A 15,828-nucleotide genomic window follows, 5' to 3' on the forward strand; every position below is an offset into this window, starting at 1 on the left:
GCTGTAGAACTTTATCTATACCATGGCCATCTTCCCTACAATCTCAAGTGTTGTGAACTTTTTTAAATCACACAGGATCCGACCTTAGGGTGAGAATAAGCCTAAAAAGTAACTTCACTGTTGTGAAACTGACCCCCTTCACCAATTACTCCAGGAGTGAAGTAGATTGACGAGGTTGCACCATGTTAATATGTATCTTACCAGTCTTCACGTACGGTACTTGCAGCGAATATGTTATTCTGCATATATATATATATATTTAAACCAAAGTAGTGAAATTCCACACATGTTGGCCACTATATAACCTGTGGAAATACGTGTAGACCACAAGCCCCATGGCGGTAAACCTTTGTTCTTATGTAGGCTGCTTATACTATCGTATCTTTCAACAGTTTGACAGATGCCGATGTTGAAAAATGTGCTGACTTGATTACTCTCACAGGATGTGGCAAAAATACCTCAATACCATATGTCATCACAGATAATGGACTTCAAGAAACTATATGGTAAATATCAGTCTGATCATCGGAATCTCAATCTTATCGATAAATCACTTAATGAATAATCCAAATGTTTCATGTAAAAGTTATAGAAAAGGTGTTATTAGTCTAAGCAGTAAATTACAACAGATTTTACGTGATTTTTGGAAAGAAAAGAGACAAGATGAGGCTACAGGTACAGATAAGCGATGTTAATGATCACATTGATTAATATCCTTTGAAAGGAAGCTGTGTATTTAACTTCAATTTTCATCAATAAAATTCATTATATGAATATCTCTTGGCAAATAAGCATTCTCTTCTACATGAGAGCGTACCCTATCTCAGTCATGTGACCACCTTAAGCTTTAGTTGAAGGATTACTTGAAAAAGAGAAAAAGTGTATCATTACATTGATGGTGAGGCTATCATTGTATAGGAATATGTATTAGTGAGTTAGCGAATGTTGAAATGATTTCCACTTATTAGTCGCACACTGTTGACATGACGACTTCTTGTAAGTCAAATTTATGTTGACATCACATGACATATGTTAGCATACAATGATGTGAATGCTACTAGTAAGTCAGCATATGTTACCCTTAGCTGCTACTTGTAAGTCAGCATATGTTAACATGGCTGCTACTTGCAAGTCAGCATATGTTGACATGGCTTCTACTTGTAAGTCAGCATATGTTACCCTTAGCTGCTACTTGTAAGTCAGCATATGTTAACATGGCTTCTACTTGTAAGTCAGCATATGTTACCCTTAACTGCTACTTGTAAGTCAGCATATGTTACCCTTAGCTGCTACTTGTAAGTCAGCATATGTTAACATGGCTGCTACTTGCAAGTCAGCATATGCTGACATGGCTTCTACTTGTAAGTCAGCATATGTTACCCTTAGCTGCTACTTGTAAGTCAGCATAAGGGGTTAATCAACGGTCTAGCGTGCGTTACTCACAGGATTAATGCCCCTCCGGGTGTTAATGCTATCGCTGGATGCACTCGGGCTCCGCCCTCGTGCATCGCTTGCATTATCCCCCGATCGTGCATTAATCCTGTGAGTAACGCATCCTAGACCGTTGATTAACCCCGTTAATTCATACACTACCATTTGTGTGGGGGAAAATCATAAAACAAAACATTTTTGGTTACATATAACCAAAGATTTATTAAAGTGATGCCCTGTAATTTTACTGTGCGTTACTCACAGGATTAACCACGGTCAGCTGACCTGAATGGACCAATAGGATTTAGGAATCTTTACTAAGTATGAATGAACATGGCTTCTACTTGTAAGTCAGCATATGTTACCCTTAGCTGCTACTTGTAAGTCAGCATATGTTAACATGGCTTCTACTTGTAAGTCAGAATATGTTACCCTTAGCTGCTACTTGCAAGTCAGCATATGTTAACATGGCTTCTACTTGTAAGTCAGCATATGTTACCCTTAGCTGCTACTTGTAAGTCAGCATATGTTACCCTTAGCTGCTACTTGTAAGTCAGCATATGTTACCCTTAGCTGCTACTTGTAAGTCAGCATATGTTACCCTTAGCTGCTACTTGCAAGTCAGCATATGTTGACATGACTTCTGTGTAAGTGAGTCAGTTACATGTCTTCCTACCATTAGTCAGCCAATGTTTAAACCTAGTTAATTGTGGTAACAGTGATATCACTTTCCAATTTTTTTTCCAAAATATTCCACTCGAAATTCAAGATTTGGATCTTTATGCTGCACCTGCGTGAAATCAGACCATGTCATATTAAATTTCATCCATGATGACATGTGTCTGTGAAATTAGGCAATGTCCTGTTAATTACAGAGAATTTGTGCAGAATAGGTGAGTTCATAGCAGAGATAATAACAGGGTGGTTACATAAACATAGTAAAAAGGAAAAATCACACGTGTGTAATTTGTAACAACATGGTAACGGCATTGCGGCAAAATTTAACTTTTAAAAAAAAGGTTATAAATACAGACAAAAATTATGTGAAGAATCCGTGATGTGTATGAAAATCTTTCAAGTGGAGACGGTTTCATTTTTGAATCAACATCACTACATTACGCTAGTGTAAATGGGTATTGCACCTGTACATTACAAGTCATGCACAATCACACAACTTTCTCTTCAAGAAAACTTAAAATTGATGAATCCTATGAAGATTAAATATCAAAATCATATTAAGGTAGGTGAAAAACAATCATCTTCACATCTTGAATAGTACTTAAATAGCATCAATTTGTGTGAGGCCAGTGTAAAAGATACACATAGCATATAGTAGCATAAGATATTGTTAATAGAATTGTCTACTGTTTAAGGCAGATAGAAACAATTTTTCATGATTTGTCAACAAAAACTGCAAGATGTCATATCTGACACCTGGAAACCTAAATATCATCCCACAACAAGCTAGCCTTGCAAATAGCTCTCTAATACGAGGGATAGAGCTCGCTAAGGTTCATATATATGACATATGAACACCTTAAAACCATTTGGTAGCTAGCCTTGCAAATAGCTCTCTAATACGAGGGATAGAGCTCGCTAAGGTTCATATGTATGACATATGAACACCTTAAAACCATTTGGTAGCTAGCCTTGCAAATATCTCTCTAATACGAGGGATAGAGCTCGCTAAGGTTCATATGTATGACATATGAACACCTGAACACCATTTGGTAGCTAGCCTTGCAAATAGCTCTCTAATAGGAGGGATAGAGTCCTCTAAGGTTCATACGTATGACATATGAACACCTGAACACCATTTGGTAGCTAGCCTTGCAACCAGCTTTCCAATACCAGGGCTAGGGTTCTCTAAGGTTCATATAAATGTCAATTGAAAACCTAAATACCATTCGAAAACAAGTTAGCCTTGCAACTAGCCCTCTAATACGAAAGATATGGTTGTCTAGGGTTCGTATGTATAACATATGAACACCTGAACACTAATTAGTAACATGTTAGCCTAGCAACCAGCTACCCGATAAGAAGGTTGGGGTTTTTTTAGGTTCAAATGCACGACAAATGAAAACCTGAAACCCATACAGAATTAAAATTAGCCATGCAACTGGACAAAGTGCTTAAACAATCTGAAAACTAAAACATCATTGCAAAGTCATGATTACATAAATAGAGTGTAAAGAAACAGAGGAAAATTACGTATCAGACACTGCAAATTAGCAAATCATCTAACAGAAATAATAAAAGTTAAATGGGCAGTTACAAATATTACAACCCATATTTAACTGCTCACCTTCCTCTCATGATCATTACCCCCAAAGATACAAAACTGAAGACCAGGGAAGCACAGAATTTGTCACTCGCAGTTTCCCTTTTGTTATGGCCTGTTTAGATAAGCCATCTACATGTTATTCAATCAAGTAGGGCTATTAATCAAGTTTTCTGTTTTCTGTTTTTTTTTAAAGTACTTATAAAAACCTGTTTTATTCAAACTGTTTTCAAAGTTAACCTTTATTCAAAGGGAATAACCCCCTTTAAGCCCTGGTAAAACTGCTCTGAAAAGAAACCTTGCAGTTCCAACAGGTACACCCTATCAAGCACAACAGCATTTACAAAACTCTGCCTTTACCATACTTCTGCTATTAAGAAAAGAATAAACTGTGTAATAGTGTTTAGCTGATCTTGCAGAAAAGTGGGCTTGCATTCCTTAGGTCAGTGGGTTCAAATCCTAATCTAGTCAACTTTTTTCCTTTCAATTATTCATAATTTCTTTCCTCATTTTCCAGTCTGTTTTTAACATTTGATTTATTAATAAACAAAATATTAAACTACCACAAAACTACTAATCCATTTCTGTCTATCTCTCTCTTTCTCTTTGTTTTCTTGTTTTATTTCTGTTTGTTTTTTAATTATCTACCTTTTCCCTTAATTACCAATCTCTGCCTGCTGTCCAGTGATGTTTGCCAGGCAATCTCTTAAATAAATTGCTTGCTCTCAGTATGTTTTGCTAAGCCTCTTAGAATAATGCAATACAATTCCATTTATCACTTGTTGCATAAATACAAACAGTCAACAATGATAATATTATGTAATGGTGATGGTTCTCATGTTTCTTCAGGTTTAATACACTATAAAACACACTGATAACTAGTGACATTGTTTATGAAAACATACAGATTTTGATAGCAATCTTTGTACTTTTTTGCCCTTCTTTGTAATTTAGCAACACTGTAAACCAATGAAAACAAAAGAAAAAAACAAGTGAATTCTTTCAACCACAATATCAGACCAAGCATCCACAAGATCCATTCTTCAAAACATTAAACCAAGCTGCCATTTTGTCTGACTATTAAAGGAACAATTTGCAAGACATGAAAATATGAAATCTTACCTCATTTAATTTCTGTTTTGTTCTTTCAAACTGTGTTAACAATAATGTGTTATTCAACTTCTGTATGTCACAGACAAAATTGTCACATCCATATTTCTGTAGAGAACTTCTGAGAGTTTTACATTTTGTTAATGAAGGGCTTGAGTTCTCAGCTTACATTACATCCCCCCCCCCCCATCTCGTTGAATATTTGCACCACTTACTCATCATTGATAACTTGGTAAAAAATACTTAACTCACACACTGCTTGATGTCAGTTAACAACACATCTGTTTGGACCCTGTTACAAAAACTCCCAACTTTTATCTTCTTCCTTAATTTCAAAACGTATTTTGAAAGCTTGAAAATTGTCTGTCAATTTTCTCGCATTATCACTCAATCTAGGCCACAGCCCTTTTGTAGCGTGCGTACCCATCCTATTTAGCATATAAGAATGTTAACGTTACGTTATACACACAGAAAGAGCTAACTACACATACTGACTGTATGTTTGGGGTCAAAGATATTAAATCAGTAGCAGTTGTACCGTATATTGAGTAGTTATGCCGGTATGTGGGGCGATATGGTAAAATAATTTAATATATCTACAAGCTAGAAGGCCTGACAGTCCAATGCTAGCTGGATCTTCTTCAAGCGCAAACAATTTTGAAGAAGGCCCTGCTAGGACTGAAACATTAGGCCCATTAACTTTTGTTAATTTAAATTTTCTCAAGTACAGAATACTTAGAAAGTCTTAGATGAACATTTTATTTTTCTTTTGTCTCTTCTTCGAAATAATTGAATTGTTGCCAAGCAACCAGATTCTTTAAGGTTTTGGCCAAGTACTTCTAGCAAGCGATTGGCCATTACTATGGTAACATTAAAAAGTTACTGCAAGATGACAAAATGACTATATGCCCTGTTCAGTATCTCATCTGCTCATCCATCTCGAGGTAAGATGAACAAGAGAGAGATACTGAGATGAACTAATATTTAGAATGAACATGTGTTACAGCTATATGTTGTTGCATTGTACTGTGAATATATTTCACATTGACCAAGGTTTTATGATTAATATTAACACATAATTTGGATATCGAGCAGTATAACCCAAGAGTGATGACCGTGACAATCCTATGGCTGTTCCTAATTATTTGAATTAGTTCCCATTCAGTTTGATAGGAATTTTCTTCCTGTCCTACTTACTGTATGACTTCATGAATTTTTTGGGCCTATTTCTTTGTTTTCATTTATTTTACTGAGTATTTTTTTCTGTTACTAAGTATGTCTGCAATTAAACAATTCTTCGTAAATTACTATTCGGCCATTCAATCACTAGGAATTGTGCAATTTAAATGTGTTAGAGTCAATTCAAGATGCAGCTTAAACTGAGACGAGATTCTCACCGTATCCTGTAGATACGGTATTTACAGCTGTTAACCAAAGAACGGAAGAGAGCCTGTGCTATCCAGATGAGGAGAGGATAATAAACTACTCTGTGGTGATATAAATTCTGACACCTCATATTAATTTCCAGAACTTGATTTGTTTGTCCAGAAGATGAAATTAACCAATAATGGAAATTTCCGGCACTCCAAGCATCTTTACAACAGACAACTGCAAACTGCTCCTTTAAAGTTTTTGGTGCTTTTTTTTTGACGATGATACCAGCTGCTCTCCAACGTCAGTCTTTGTCCTACGAGGATCCTTCATCTTTCAGATATTCGTAGACGGAAGAGAAATCTTTCATGGCGTACCCTTTGTTACATAGTATTCTGTAGAGCTGATGGGCTAAGGAACCCATAGGTATAGGCGACTTTGTTGTAGTGGCTGCATTTTGAGCCAAGCCCAGATCCTTTACGGAAATCGTGGAAAAATGAAGAAGGAGAAAGGAAATGAGAAATCTTGGTAATTTTATTCTGTCTGCCTTCTTCATACAGAGAGCATTCGCAACAAGTACAAATCATCAAAGATGATCACAAAGATACAAAATGTAGCTCTGGTACGACTTGAGTTGAGTTTGTATAAAAAAAATGAAAGATGCTCTCCAAGATTGTAAACAGCATGTCTTGATGTGCGCCCTCCACAGACGAGAGAAAATTGAGTGAATACGTTGGGGAGTGAAATATTATTTAGATGAAATGCAATCAGGTGCTTTAAATAAAAAATAATCAAAGATTGTTCTATCATTATTTTGCTATCAGCAAGCTCAGAGCCACTGCAGGCATCCACTCACCCCCCCCCTCTCCCCTCCCACCTTCTCAACATCATTATGACTACACGTTACAGACAGTGATGACTAGCTCAATAAGAAAAAGCCAGCTCAGAACTGGCATGGAGAAGAAGAAACTGATTATCTGATTAATTCTTAAAAAAATTCTGTCATCCAGATTTTTGACAGGAGTAACCTTGGCTGACTTGAATGGGATGACCTTTATAGCGAGAATGGAATTTTTATGATTATTTAGTTATCATATCTCAACCAAGATTTTGTTCTTCCTTTAACAATTGTTAGCAAGGTACACTCTGAATCTACCTCTAAGTTCATTCTCTTGAACTAAGTTTTGGGCAGTTTTTCACTCACACAGGCCAAATTCACTTGCCTGTTTCCAATGCTTTCCAACACACAAAATTGTTGCCATGCCTCTTATTGGATTTGTATGTTTGTATCCACTTTTTTCAAGTGTTATTTTTGTATGACAAAGGTAGTGCCAAGCTGGGTGCATCCCTTGCACAGACCAGTTTGGTGATGTTTGGTGCTGATTTTAAAACACTGGTGGTCTTGACAGGCCTTTGGGGTTTTGGTTTCACAAGAATTATAATATCACTAACATATTTTTGACCTATATTGTAATTGTAAAATGGTAAACTAAACTTTGAAAAGTGTTTGCTTAAATTTTTGGTTTGTTTTTTGAAAAACAGTCTAAATGCCAGTTACTGTCGAAATGTGAGGACCCAAAGAAACCATTGGCAGGGACACATGTAAATAAACCACAGAGACTCAGTTCTTATCAGCAGACATTGCGCTGTGGTTTATCAACAGACAATACCCTCACACATGACAAAGTGTGCAAGAGGCTCAAGAACCAAGCAGCACCTGATGAACTTTCTGTAAATCTTGATCTTACAGTTTTAATAAAGGAATAGCAACTACTGCATAAAAGAACCAACCAAGTTGAGGAGGGATGTAGTATGCATGTAAGGATGTAGGGATGAGGGATGTATTATACAAGGTCCTATCTCATATTGTCTTGGCAGTCACTAGCTTTACTAAACAGTCTCTTGTGTTTTTTTTTTAGGTTTTATTGGCTAGTGTCTATATCACAGTTAGTTTTGTGTTAATTAGTCATGTTACTTAATGTGTTTTTCTGAATGTCACATGAGAAAAAATAAAATTTGGAATCGAATGATAGCTTGCGGTAGACAGAGTAATAATGTTGTCTACATTTTGTACAGCACTTTTGAGACTCACATAAATTCTACTCATACCATCAAAAACGAAAAAATAAATAAAAAAATGAAAAAAAGAAAGAAAAATAACAACACTATGAAGTGCTGAACTGACTAACCTTGGTCATAAGTGCTGTAGCAAAGCCTCCTTTATAGTTGTTACTAGAAGGCACTCCTTCTAACACTCCTGGAACAGGGTTATAAACCTCACTGGCCCAGCTTCGACCGCTGCTGGTATTCAGAATCCCGGCTAGGATCTTAGCATCCAAACCAAGCCTGAAAGTGTGAAGAAAAGTAAGGGGAATTATTGAAGAGAACGTACAAAGCAACGAGTTTCCAAGACAACTGTATGATATATAGTTGTAGGTCAGCACCTTTTCATAAAATGGAGAAAGTAATTTGTGAAAAGTACAAGAAACTTATTTCTTCAAAAGTTACAATGAGCAGGAGATCAGACGGACAGACAAAGACAGTGATTCTATGAAGAATTCACAGAGGATCATAGCATAAAGTACCACTGTGTTGTACGAGAACTCGGTTCAATTACAGCACACTATAGCAGAGTTTTAATCCCCAGTTTACACCCTCTATTATATCACGGCACTGTAATGACTTGAGGAGCAAATCAAAGTAGGTATGATTGATGTTTTTCCAAGCCTTACATTTAACAAACTTACATTGTGTTTTGAGAGGAACAAATGTCTGTTTGTATGATGCTTATTCTCGATCATTGTTATCTCGAGATTCTAAGATCATCGGCACTCCAGAATATCAAGCATTATTTTGAACAACAAACAACAAACGATGCCATTCATTCGAACAAGTTTTACTTCATGCCATCTGCGTACAAACAAGCAATACATTTGCAAAAACCAAAGAGACCTCAATAAAACACCAAGGGAACATTCAACAGATGACAGCTAATAAAGATAAGTCCTTACCTCATTCCGAGGTTCATAGATTCCGAGACTCCAATCATTGAAATAGCCAGCATCATGTTATTGCAAATTTTGGCAGTCTGTAAAATAGAATTGGATGAAACCATCATCTTCTTGCCGGATTGAAAGACCAATCATTTCATTGTCCATCTTATCAATACTATGACTCTGGATAGTACCAGAAATGGATCTCCCTTAAATTGTAAGTAGTTCATGTTAGAATATAAGTATGCATCTGACAGAAATTTTTTCCCGCACGGTTTGCTTCATTGTTTAGTAGATTGGTTCAGCAGGAGAGGCAAATCTTGGAAATATTTGAAACTTGTATGAATGTAATAAAATTGGATCTTTAGAATTGATGGAAGCTCTCTTACTGTACATTGGCCTGCCCCTAAAAGTTCTTAAAGGTTTGTTGCATGCTGTTTTAGGGGTTTAAAGGATCTTACAGAATGTATAAAATATATTCCACTCTATTACATGCCAGTAATATTTGTTGCGTGAATCAATCAAGGCTGCAAATAATCAGTCATCAAAAATAGCCCAAAATTACATAGATCTATATTGCACTTAATTACCAGAACCACTGCATATGTATTGACCTATTATTACTCTCTTAATGGACACCATGATGGAAATAAATCACATTATTTAAAACTTTTAACATTGTATAACCCTACTAAACATTTATCAGATCACTATAAAGATTAGTCCCAATGAAAATTTATCTTTGCATGAAGATAGAGAAACATATACTGGTGAAATTTCCATTCAATTTCTGCACACTGTTTTCAGTACTGTATAACAACAATTGACATGACACATTTTCTACCAACAATGAACTTGAAGCAAACAGCACACTGATAAATATGCTTTTATGTTTTTGTTTAAAATTTACATTCAAATTTCTACTTCAAATTGTCACCCATTTCAAGATGCTACAGTCACTGGTGTATTGTTAACTGCTCATCCTCTGTGGTAAAATTATAGCCTTATCTTATCCAAGATCAAAACAATAAAGTGTAAAATAAAGCAAAAATAACAAAACACATTTTGCTCTCAGTGTTCTACTATTACATGACACCTGCAAGTAGCTGTGACAGTTTCCAGCATCTCGCAAACTCTACGTAGTATTCCCTTTCAAATTTCATCAAGTTGCTTTCAATATACTTCTCTTTCGTCAGGCGAAAATATATTTTCCGTTGGACTACCCTTTTCATACTAGGCTCAGGCTTATCGCTGGTAATCAGCTTAAAAAGTAACCTTGTTTTGAGTGATTTTCTTTTTAAAGAATATGTTAGAGACAACACTCATTTTCCATCCAGTGAAGAAGGAACTTAAGTGAACTGAAGTATGCTACTGAACCATACATTCAATTAAATCTTAATTATTAAATCTGGACTATTAATGTGTTGCATGTAACACAGTTATGCCAGTCATAGCAGTAAATATTCCTTACTACAGTAGATGCTCTATTACTGGAGAGAAAGAACTCACTTGTCCTGTACCAACAGGTCCAGTATGTATATTTGTTTTATTACTGGAGAGAAAGAACTCACTTGTCCTGTACCAACAGGTCCAGTATGTATAATATTTGTTTTATTACTGGAGAGAAAGAACTCACTTGTCCTGTACCAACAGGTCCAGTATGTATAATATTTGTTTCATTACTGGAGAGAAAGAACTCACTTGTCCTGTACCAACAGGTCCAGTTACAATATTTGTTTTATTACTGGAGAGAAAGCACTCACTTGTCCTGTACCAACAGGTCCAGTATGTACAATATTCTTCCCCATGTGCCTCAGTAGTTCTTCAGCTGCTTTGAATTCTTCACTTTTTCCTCCAACCATAAAAGTCAAGGAAGCCTCTTTGGCAGCTTTTACTCCTAAAGTAAAAACAAAGAAGGTTCATTACATAGGGAAGAAAAAATATGAACCTACGGATACATACTCTTCTAAAATAACAACTGTATAAAGAATCAGAAAGAAACATTTCCCATCCAAAAGTGCTTTTCCTACTGAACATTAATCGCAGAATAACCAAAAAATTAATATCATTCTTCCTACACATGGAACAGTTTTGCGAGGTTATGATGATATCACAACTATTGGCTTGGCTTTCTTGATGACAGATTATTCCAAACCTTGGCCTTTGAGGCTTTGACCTCCACCAGAAGCAATAATACAAACCAAATATGAGATCTGTCCAAGATTCCCTTCTTACAAGATCATGTTTACAAGGTTTTCACAATTTGACCTCAATGACCCCAAATGACCTTGACCTCCACCAAAAACAATAGACCTTTGTACTCAATGTGGTACTCCTACACACCAAATATGAAGTCTGCCCAAGATTCCCTTCTTGAGATATCATGTTCACAAGGTTTTCACAACTTGAGTCCTGGTGACCCCAAATGACCTTTGACCTCCACCAAAAACAATAGGCTTCTTGTACTCAATGTGGTACTTTTACACACCAATTATAAATCGGTCCAACCTTCTCTTCTTCAGATATCGTGTTTACAAGCTGGGCATCACAAACGCACACACATATGCACACTTACATACACACATACGCCATCATGAATGCAAAGGTTACAATTATCATCGAAACCAAAAACTTAGCAAACTAGTTTAGCACATTTTGCATTCATGAATGCATTTACATGGTAGTTATGTATGGACACAACCAGCCACTGCAAAACATGCAAAGGGTTGGTTAAGAGACCTTGGATATAAATAGCACCTGCTTTCAATTTTTCATAGTTTTTTAAATTTGTGGGGATCACAATATTATTACAAGAGTTATATATAGAACACAATTTTATTCCTTACAATGCAATTCACTTCAAATTTATTTCTCACCTTATTGTACAAAAATCATAACACAGAGTACAGTAGAAAAATTAACATAATATGGAGGGCACTCTAAAACAGAGCTTTTGTTCACAAGACTAATGACTATACAATAAAGAAAGAGAAATGTCTTGTGAGCTTATGGCATTTGCTTTTCAATTTCTCTGGCTGTGTATAAATTTGCAGAGACAAGAAGCTATTTAGAGATTTTTAAAAAAATAATTGCCCTTGATGATGACGGGAAAATTCATCTCACCCACCTCCAGATACTGGAGCATCCATGAATGTTGCTCCATGCTTCTCAGCAAGAGCAGCCACTTCCTGAGAAACATATGGATCTATGGTGCTACTGTCGATCAAAAGACACCCCTTTTTCACTTTCCTAGAGAAGGAGAAAATAGTAATGAGGATAGTAAAGTGTTTGAAAACCACTGTGCAGTTTTGTGCATTGATTTGGGGGAATATTACAATAATATTCAATACTAAGGTGATAATGGTAGATAATCAGCTTACAAAAGGCTTTCTCTTTGTAATGTGTGTTGAGAGAACTACAATGCAGGCATGTTCTCATGGGGAACTTTGATAAAACTGGGAAGGATATCTTTGACAATTTTACACAAACAACTCTTTTCATATGACATGCATGATTCATTAATAAAGGGACAGAGTCTTGTTACCTTTAAGTATCCCATTGGCACCTTTGAGTATAATGAGAAGCTTAATTAGATCCAACCTTGGATTTATAGAAAATAATCAACTGACTCAAACAAGACTTGTGAAAACTACTTACAGGAGACCAAAACAAAAACTTCAGTTATGTAACTTGAGAACCTGGTTGGTCTAACGTTGACCTCCACACATGTTCCTTTTCTGATATGTACATAATTAAATTTCTTCACTCCTGTTGCCAAATTAATTTTTGTGGTACTTAATCAAATTAAATAGAACAACATATTGGTGGGGGATGGGGGTGGGGTCGGGGTGGGGGGGGGGGGGTGAGCAGTGGGTGGTAGGCGAAGGAGTCGATCATTTTGCTTTTTAAGCAAATTTCTTTAACCCATCACATGAAAGCTTTCTCGCATACTGTGGCTACTTCCGTAAATCTTGTAATACTCACCCTAATATACCATTTGGTCCGTTATATACTTCCAACACATTTGGACTGGATGGCAACATGGTGACGATACGATCCACTTTTTCTGCAACTTCAGCTGGGGTCTCAACCACCTCTCCTCCCAACTCATGGATTTCTGCTGTAGCCTCTGGGTAAACATCATTGACGACGATCGGGTAACCATTTTGTAGCAGGTTTTTAGCCATGTATCCTCCCATGTTGCCAAGACCGATAAATCCAACAGCTGACCTGGAGGCCTGCTGAGAAAATTAATTTTGTATATTGTTTGATAATCTCACACAGGCTGTCCAAATGTGCCATAATAGTTTGGTCTCACATTTTAAACTGTCTGCCTATGTATTCAATAAGTGGCGTTCCATAGATTACGTTCCGCATAGGCCAAGTACATCTCTTCTTTGAAACAATTCACTTTATATACAATATCAATTACATAATTGCACTTATATTCCATTGTTAATCTGAGAACAAATTTGTTAAAGCCAAAGCTTGAATGTGTTGTGGAATATTATTGTATATTTACTATTGGTCCCGCTTTAAATGGTAGCACTCTGTCTGGCAGCTACAGAAGGGTATTGCACACCATATGTGTGTGCATAGAGTTGTATGAATGAACAATTAAAAGCATATAAACTTACCATATCTTCTGATGAAGCTGATGGAGAGAAGTAGAAATATAATTGCAACAGGCTGTGAAAAGTGAAATCTAACTCTGCAAGGATAGCTAGACCTACAGTATTCTTTTAACATTGCACAATGCGTGAGTCAACATTTTATGTATGGTATACGGTAACTTCGCATGACCCCTACATTAGCGCATACTAACCATGCATTAAACATTGTTTTCATGTTTCTGGAATTGATAGCATGTCAGAAGTAGTACAACTACCTGGCAGCCTAGCCAACTAACGTTGCACATCAGGGTACACTGGCCTCGGCTACACTAGTAAGGGTGCAGATCTGGGCTAAGCTCCACTAAAACGAGTTCGACCCTTAATTTCACACTGTTTGCTAAAAGATAGACTACCCAACAATCACAGTAAGGCTTGACGTTGACTTTAGCCTAGCTGTTTATGTAGCGGTGTAAGCTGTGCTTAGTATAAATATCACAATACACTCAAGTCTCAGCACAATCATTGTAAACTTACTTGAGAACGGCGAAAAATAGAGAGCTGTTTGGGTTTGGTTTATTCTAGAGCAAAGAAGTGCTCTTTTAATAAAACGAGAAACCTGCATTGTTGCTGTATTTTAGAAAACTTTCAAAGTTAGACAAATATCAGGCTTGGGTTAGGGCCTGGACCGAGATAGTATTTACTAGGCCTAGCCTATTCTGTTCAATATAAATCGCAGAAATATCTAGCTGTGGGTTCAATGTGGTGTTTTTAACACAGTGATCAACTGCATGGAACGCCAAAACATCGTCGCTGGATGACAGCTGCATGAACGATGAGGTTTTTTAACTTCTGTATAGTAAACCGTCTATGTAAAGGACAATGTAGCATTGCGTCGCCAAATCACGTTCTTTGAAGCTTTCGTCACTTTTTGAGACACAGGTCTGTCTTGAGGATTGCAGAATGAGGCGCGCTCGCAAAACAAGGCGATATTTGAGTTAGAAATCAATCATTTTAGTTAGATGTGGAGGATTGTTCGGTAGGACTGTGTTGAATTGGTGATTAGCGAGTAAATGTGGATACATATATCTGGCATAGCTCGTAAACTCCTTACATGTCTTTAATTTACATACTTTTCATAACAACTCATATATTATTATGTGTGTTTATGCTGATTCATAGCTAAACAAATGTTTTTCTTTTATAAATCATGATTTTGTCATGATTTTTGTACCTGGCATCCGTCGTTATTATGTGACTAACAGAAATGTCTGTGCTTGGTTATACATTACAACACATTAGCAGTGGGGTCTATGCGTGGGCAATTCACTTCAGGGTGTACACTTCATTAGTCAGGCATGTCAACAATCCCAGAGGTAGAACAAAAATCTGCTTGGTTAAATAATAAAACTAGAAACGTAGATACGAAATCATGCATACCTCCATGTCTATGTATGGTGGCTGTACCGCATAGTCTTAAAAGATGATGGATGTGTCCGTAAACCATATCGTAGTGGAGGTCCATTTCATATTGATTTTCTATAGCTTTTTTGTAGTTTTACTGAACCCGTTCGACGTAACAGGGACGGCAGTCCACTTGAAGTGGAGGTGGAGGCCGGGGAATGAGACGAAGACACCTCAAACCGTTGCGAAACGAAAATCAGGGCACCAAACACATTGGGGCTCCAAGCAATCGCAAAGTGGGGGGGGGGGGGGCTTGGGACTTTGTCCAGTTTAGGCATCTTCGCAAAATGAACTGTTCCTTCTGTTGATGCTACGGTGACACAGATGGCATCAGAAATGTTTAACATTTTTATCAAAATTTCGACTCGTTTGCCTTAAAATTTAACCTTTTCCCTCAGTGCTTGGATATTTTCTAAAAATTTCGACTTATATCTACTGTTTATCTCAGAATTTGGGTGTTTTGACTTATTCGACCAGTTTATTGTTTCTTTCCATACCTCTTTTTCCGACATTGTTTATTTAAAAATATCGACTATTTATTTCAAATTTTCGTCTATATTCCCCAACC

General features: G+C 36.6%; 1 protein-coding gene across 8 annotated transcripts; it reads right to left on the bottom strand.

Annotated features, from left to right (window-relative positions):
• Positions 1-670: 670 nt before the first annotated feature.
• LOC139966779 (3-hydroxyisobutyrate dehydrogenase, mitochondrial-like) lies at positions 671-14,594 on the bottom strand. 8 transcript variants are annotated; one of them, XR_011792748.1, is made up of 10 exons: positions 14,334-14,594; positions 13,824-13,840; positions 13,171-13,427; positions 12,314-12,435; positions 10,950-11,083; positions 9,205-9,281; positions 8,383-8,539; positions 1,899-6,668; positions 1,765-1,864; positions 671-1,381 (listed from the first exon to the last, which is right to left on the bottom strand). XR_011792748.1 is itself a non-coding variant. In XM_071970133.1 (8 exons), the coding sequence occupies exons 1-8, from the start codon at positions 14,419-14,421 to the stop codon at positions 6,510-6,512; spliced, it is 1,008 nt and encodes a 335-aa protein (XP_071826234.1). In that variant the 5' UTR covers positions 14,422-14,594; the 3' UTR covers positions 671-6,509. The 8 variants fall into 8 exon arrangements, 2 of the variants coding, with proteins under 2 accessions (XP_071826234.1, XP_071826233.1); XR_011792747.1 differs by having other exon boundaries at positions 671-1,281; positions 1,349-1,381; positions 1,765-6,668; XR_011792744.1 differs by having other exon boundaries at positions 671-1,864.
• Between the last annotated feature and the right edge of the window lie 1,234 nt (positions 14,595-15,828).

This window comes from Apostichopus japonicus, chromosome 4 (genome assembly GCF_037975245.1).
Source record: "Apostichopus japonicus isolate 1M-3 chromosome 4, ASM3797524v1, whole genome shotgun sequence".
Lineage (NCBI taxonomy): Eukaryota > Metazoa > Echinodermata > Holothuroidea > Aspidochirotida > Stichopodidae > Apostichopus > Apostichopus japonicus.

Excerpts from the sequence above, each read along its gene's own strand:
- LOC139966779 (XM_071970132.1), bottom strand. The coding sequence starts at position 14,421 with ATGCAGGTTTCTCGTTTTATTAAAAGAGCACTTCTTTGCTCTAGAATA. Across the intron at positions 11,084-12,313 it reads GGATGCTCCAGTATCTGGAG|GAGTAAAAGCTGCCAAAGAG; the intron begins GTGGGTGAGATG and ends TTTTTACTTTAG. Across the intron at positions 9,282-10,949 it reads GACCTGTTGGTACAGGACAA|ACTGCCAAAATTTGCAATAA; the intron begins GTGAGTGCTTTC and ends TCTATTTTACAG.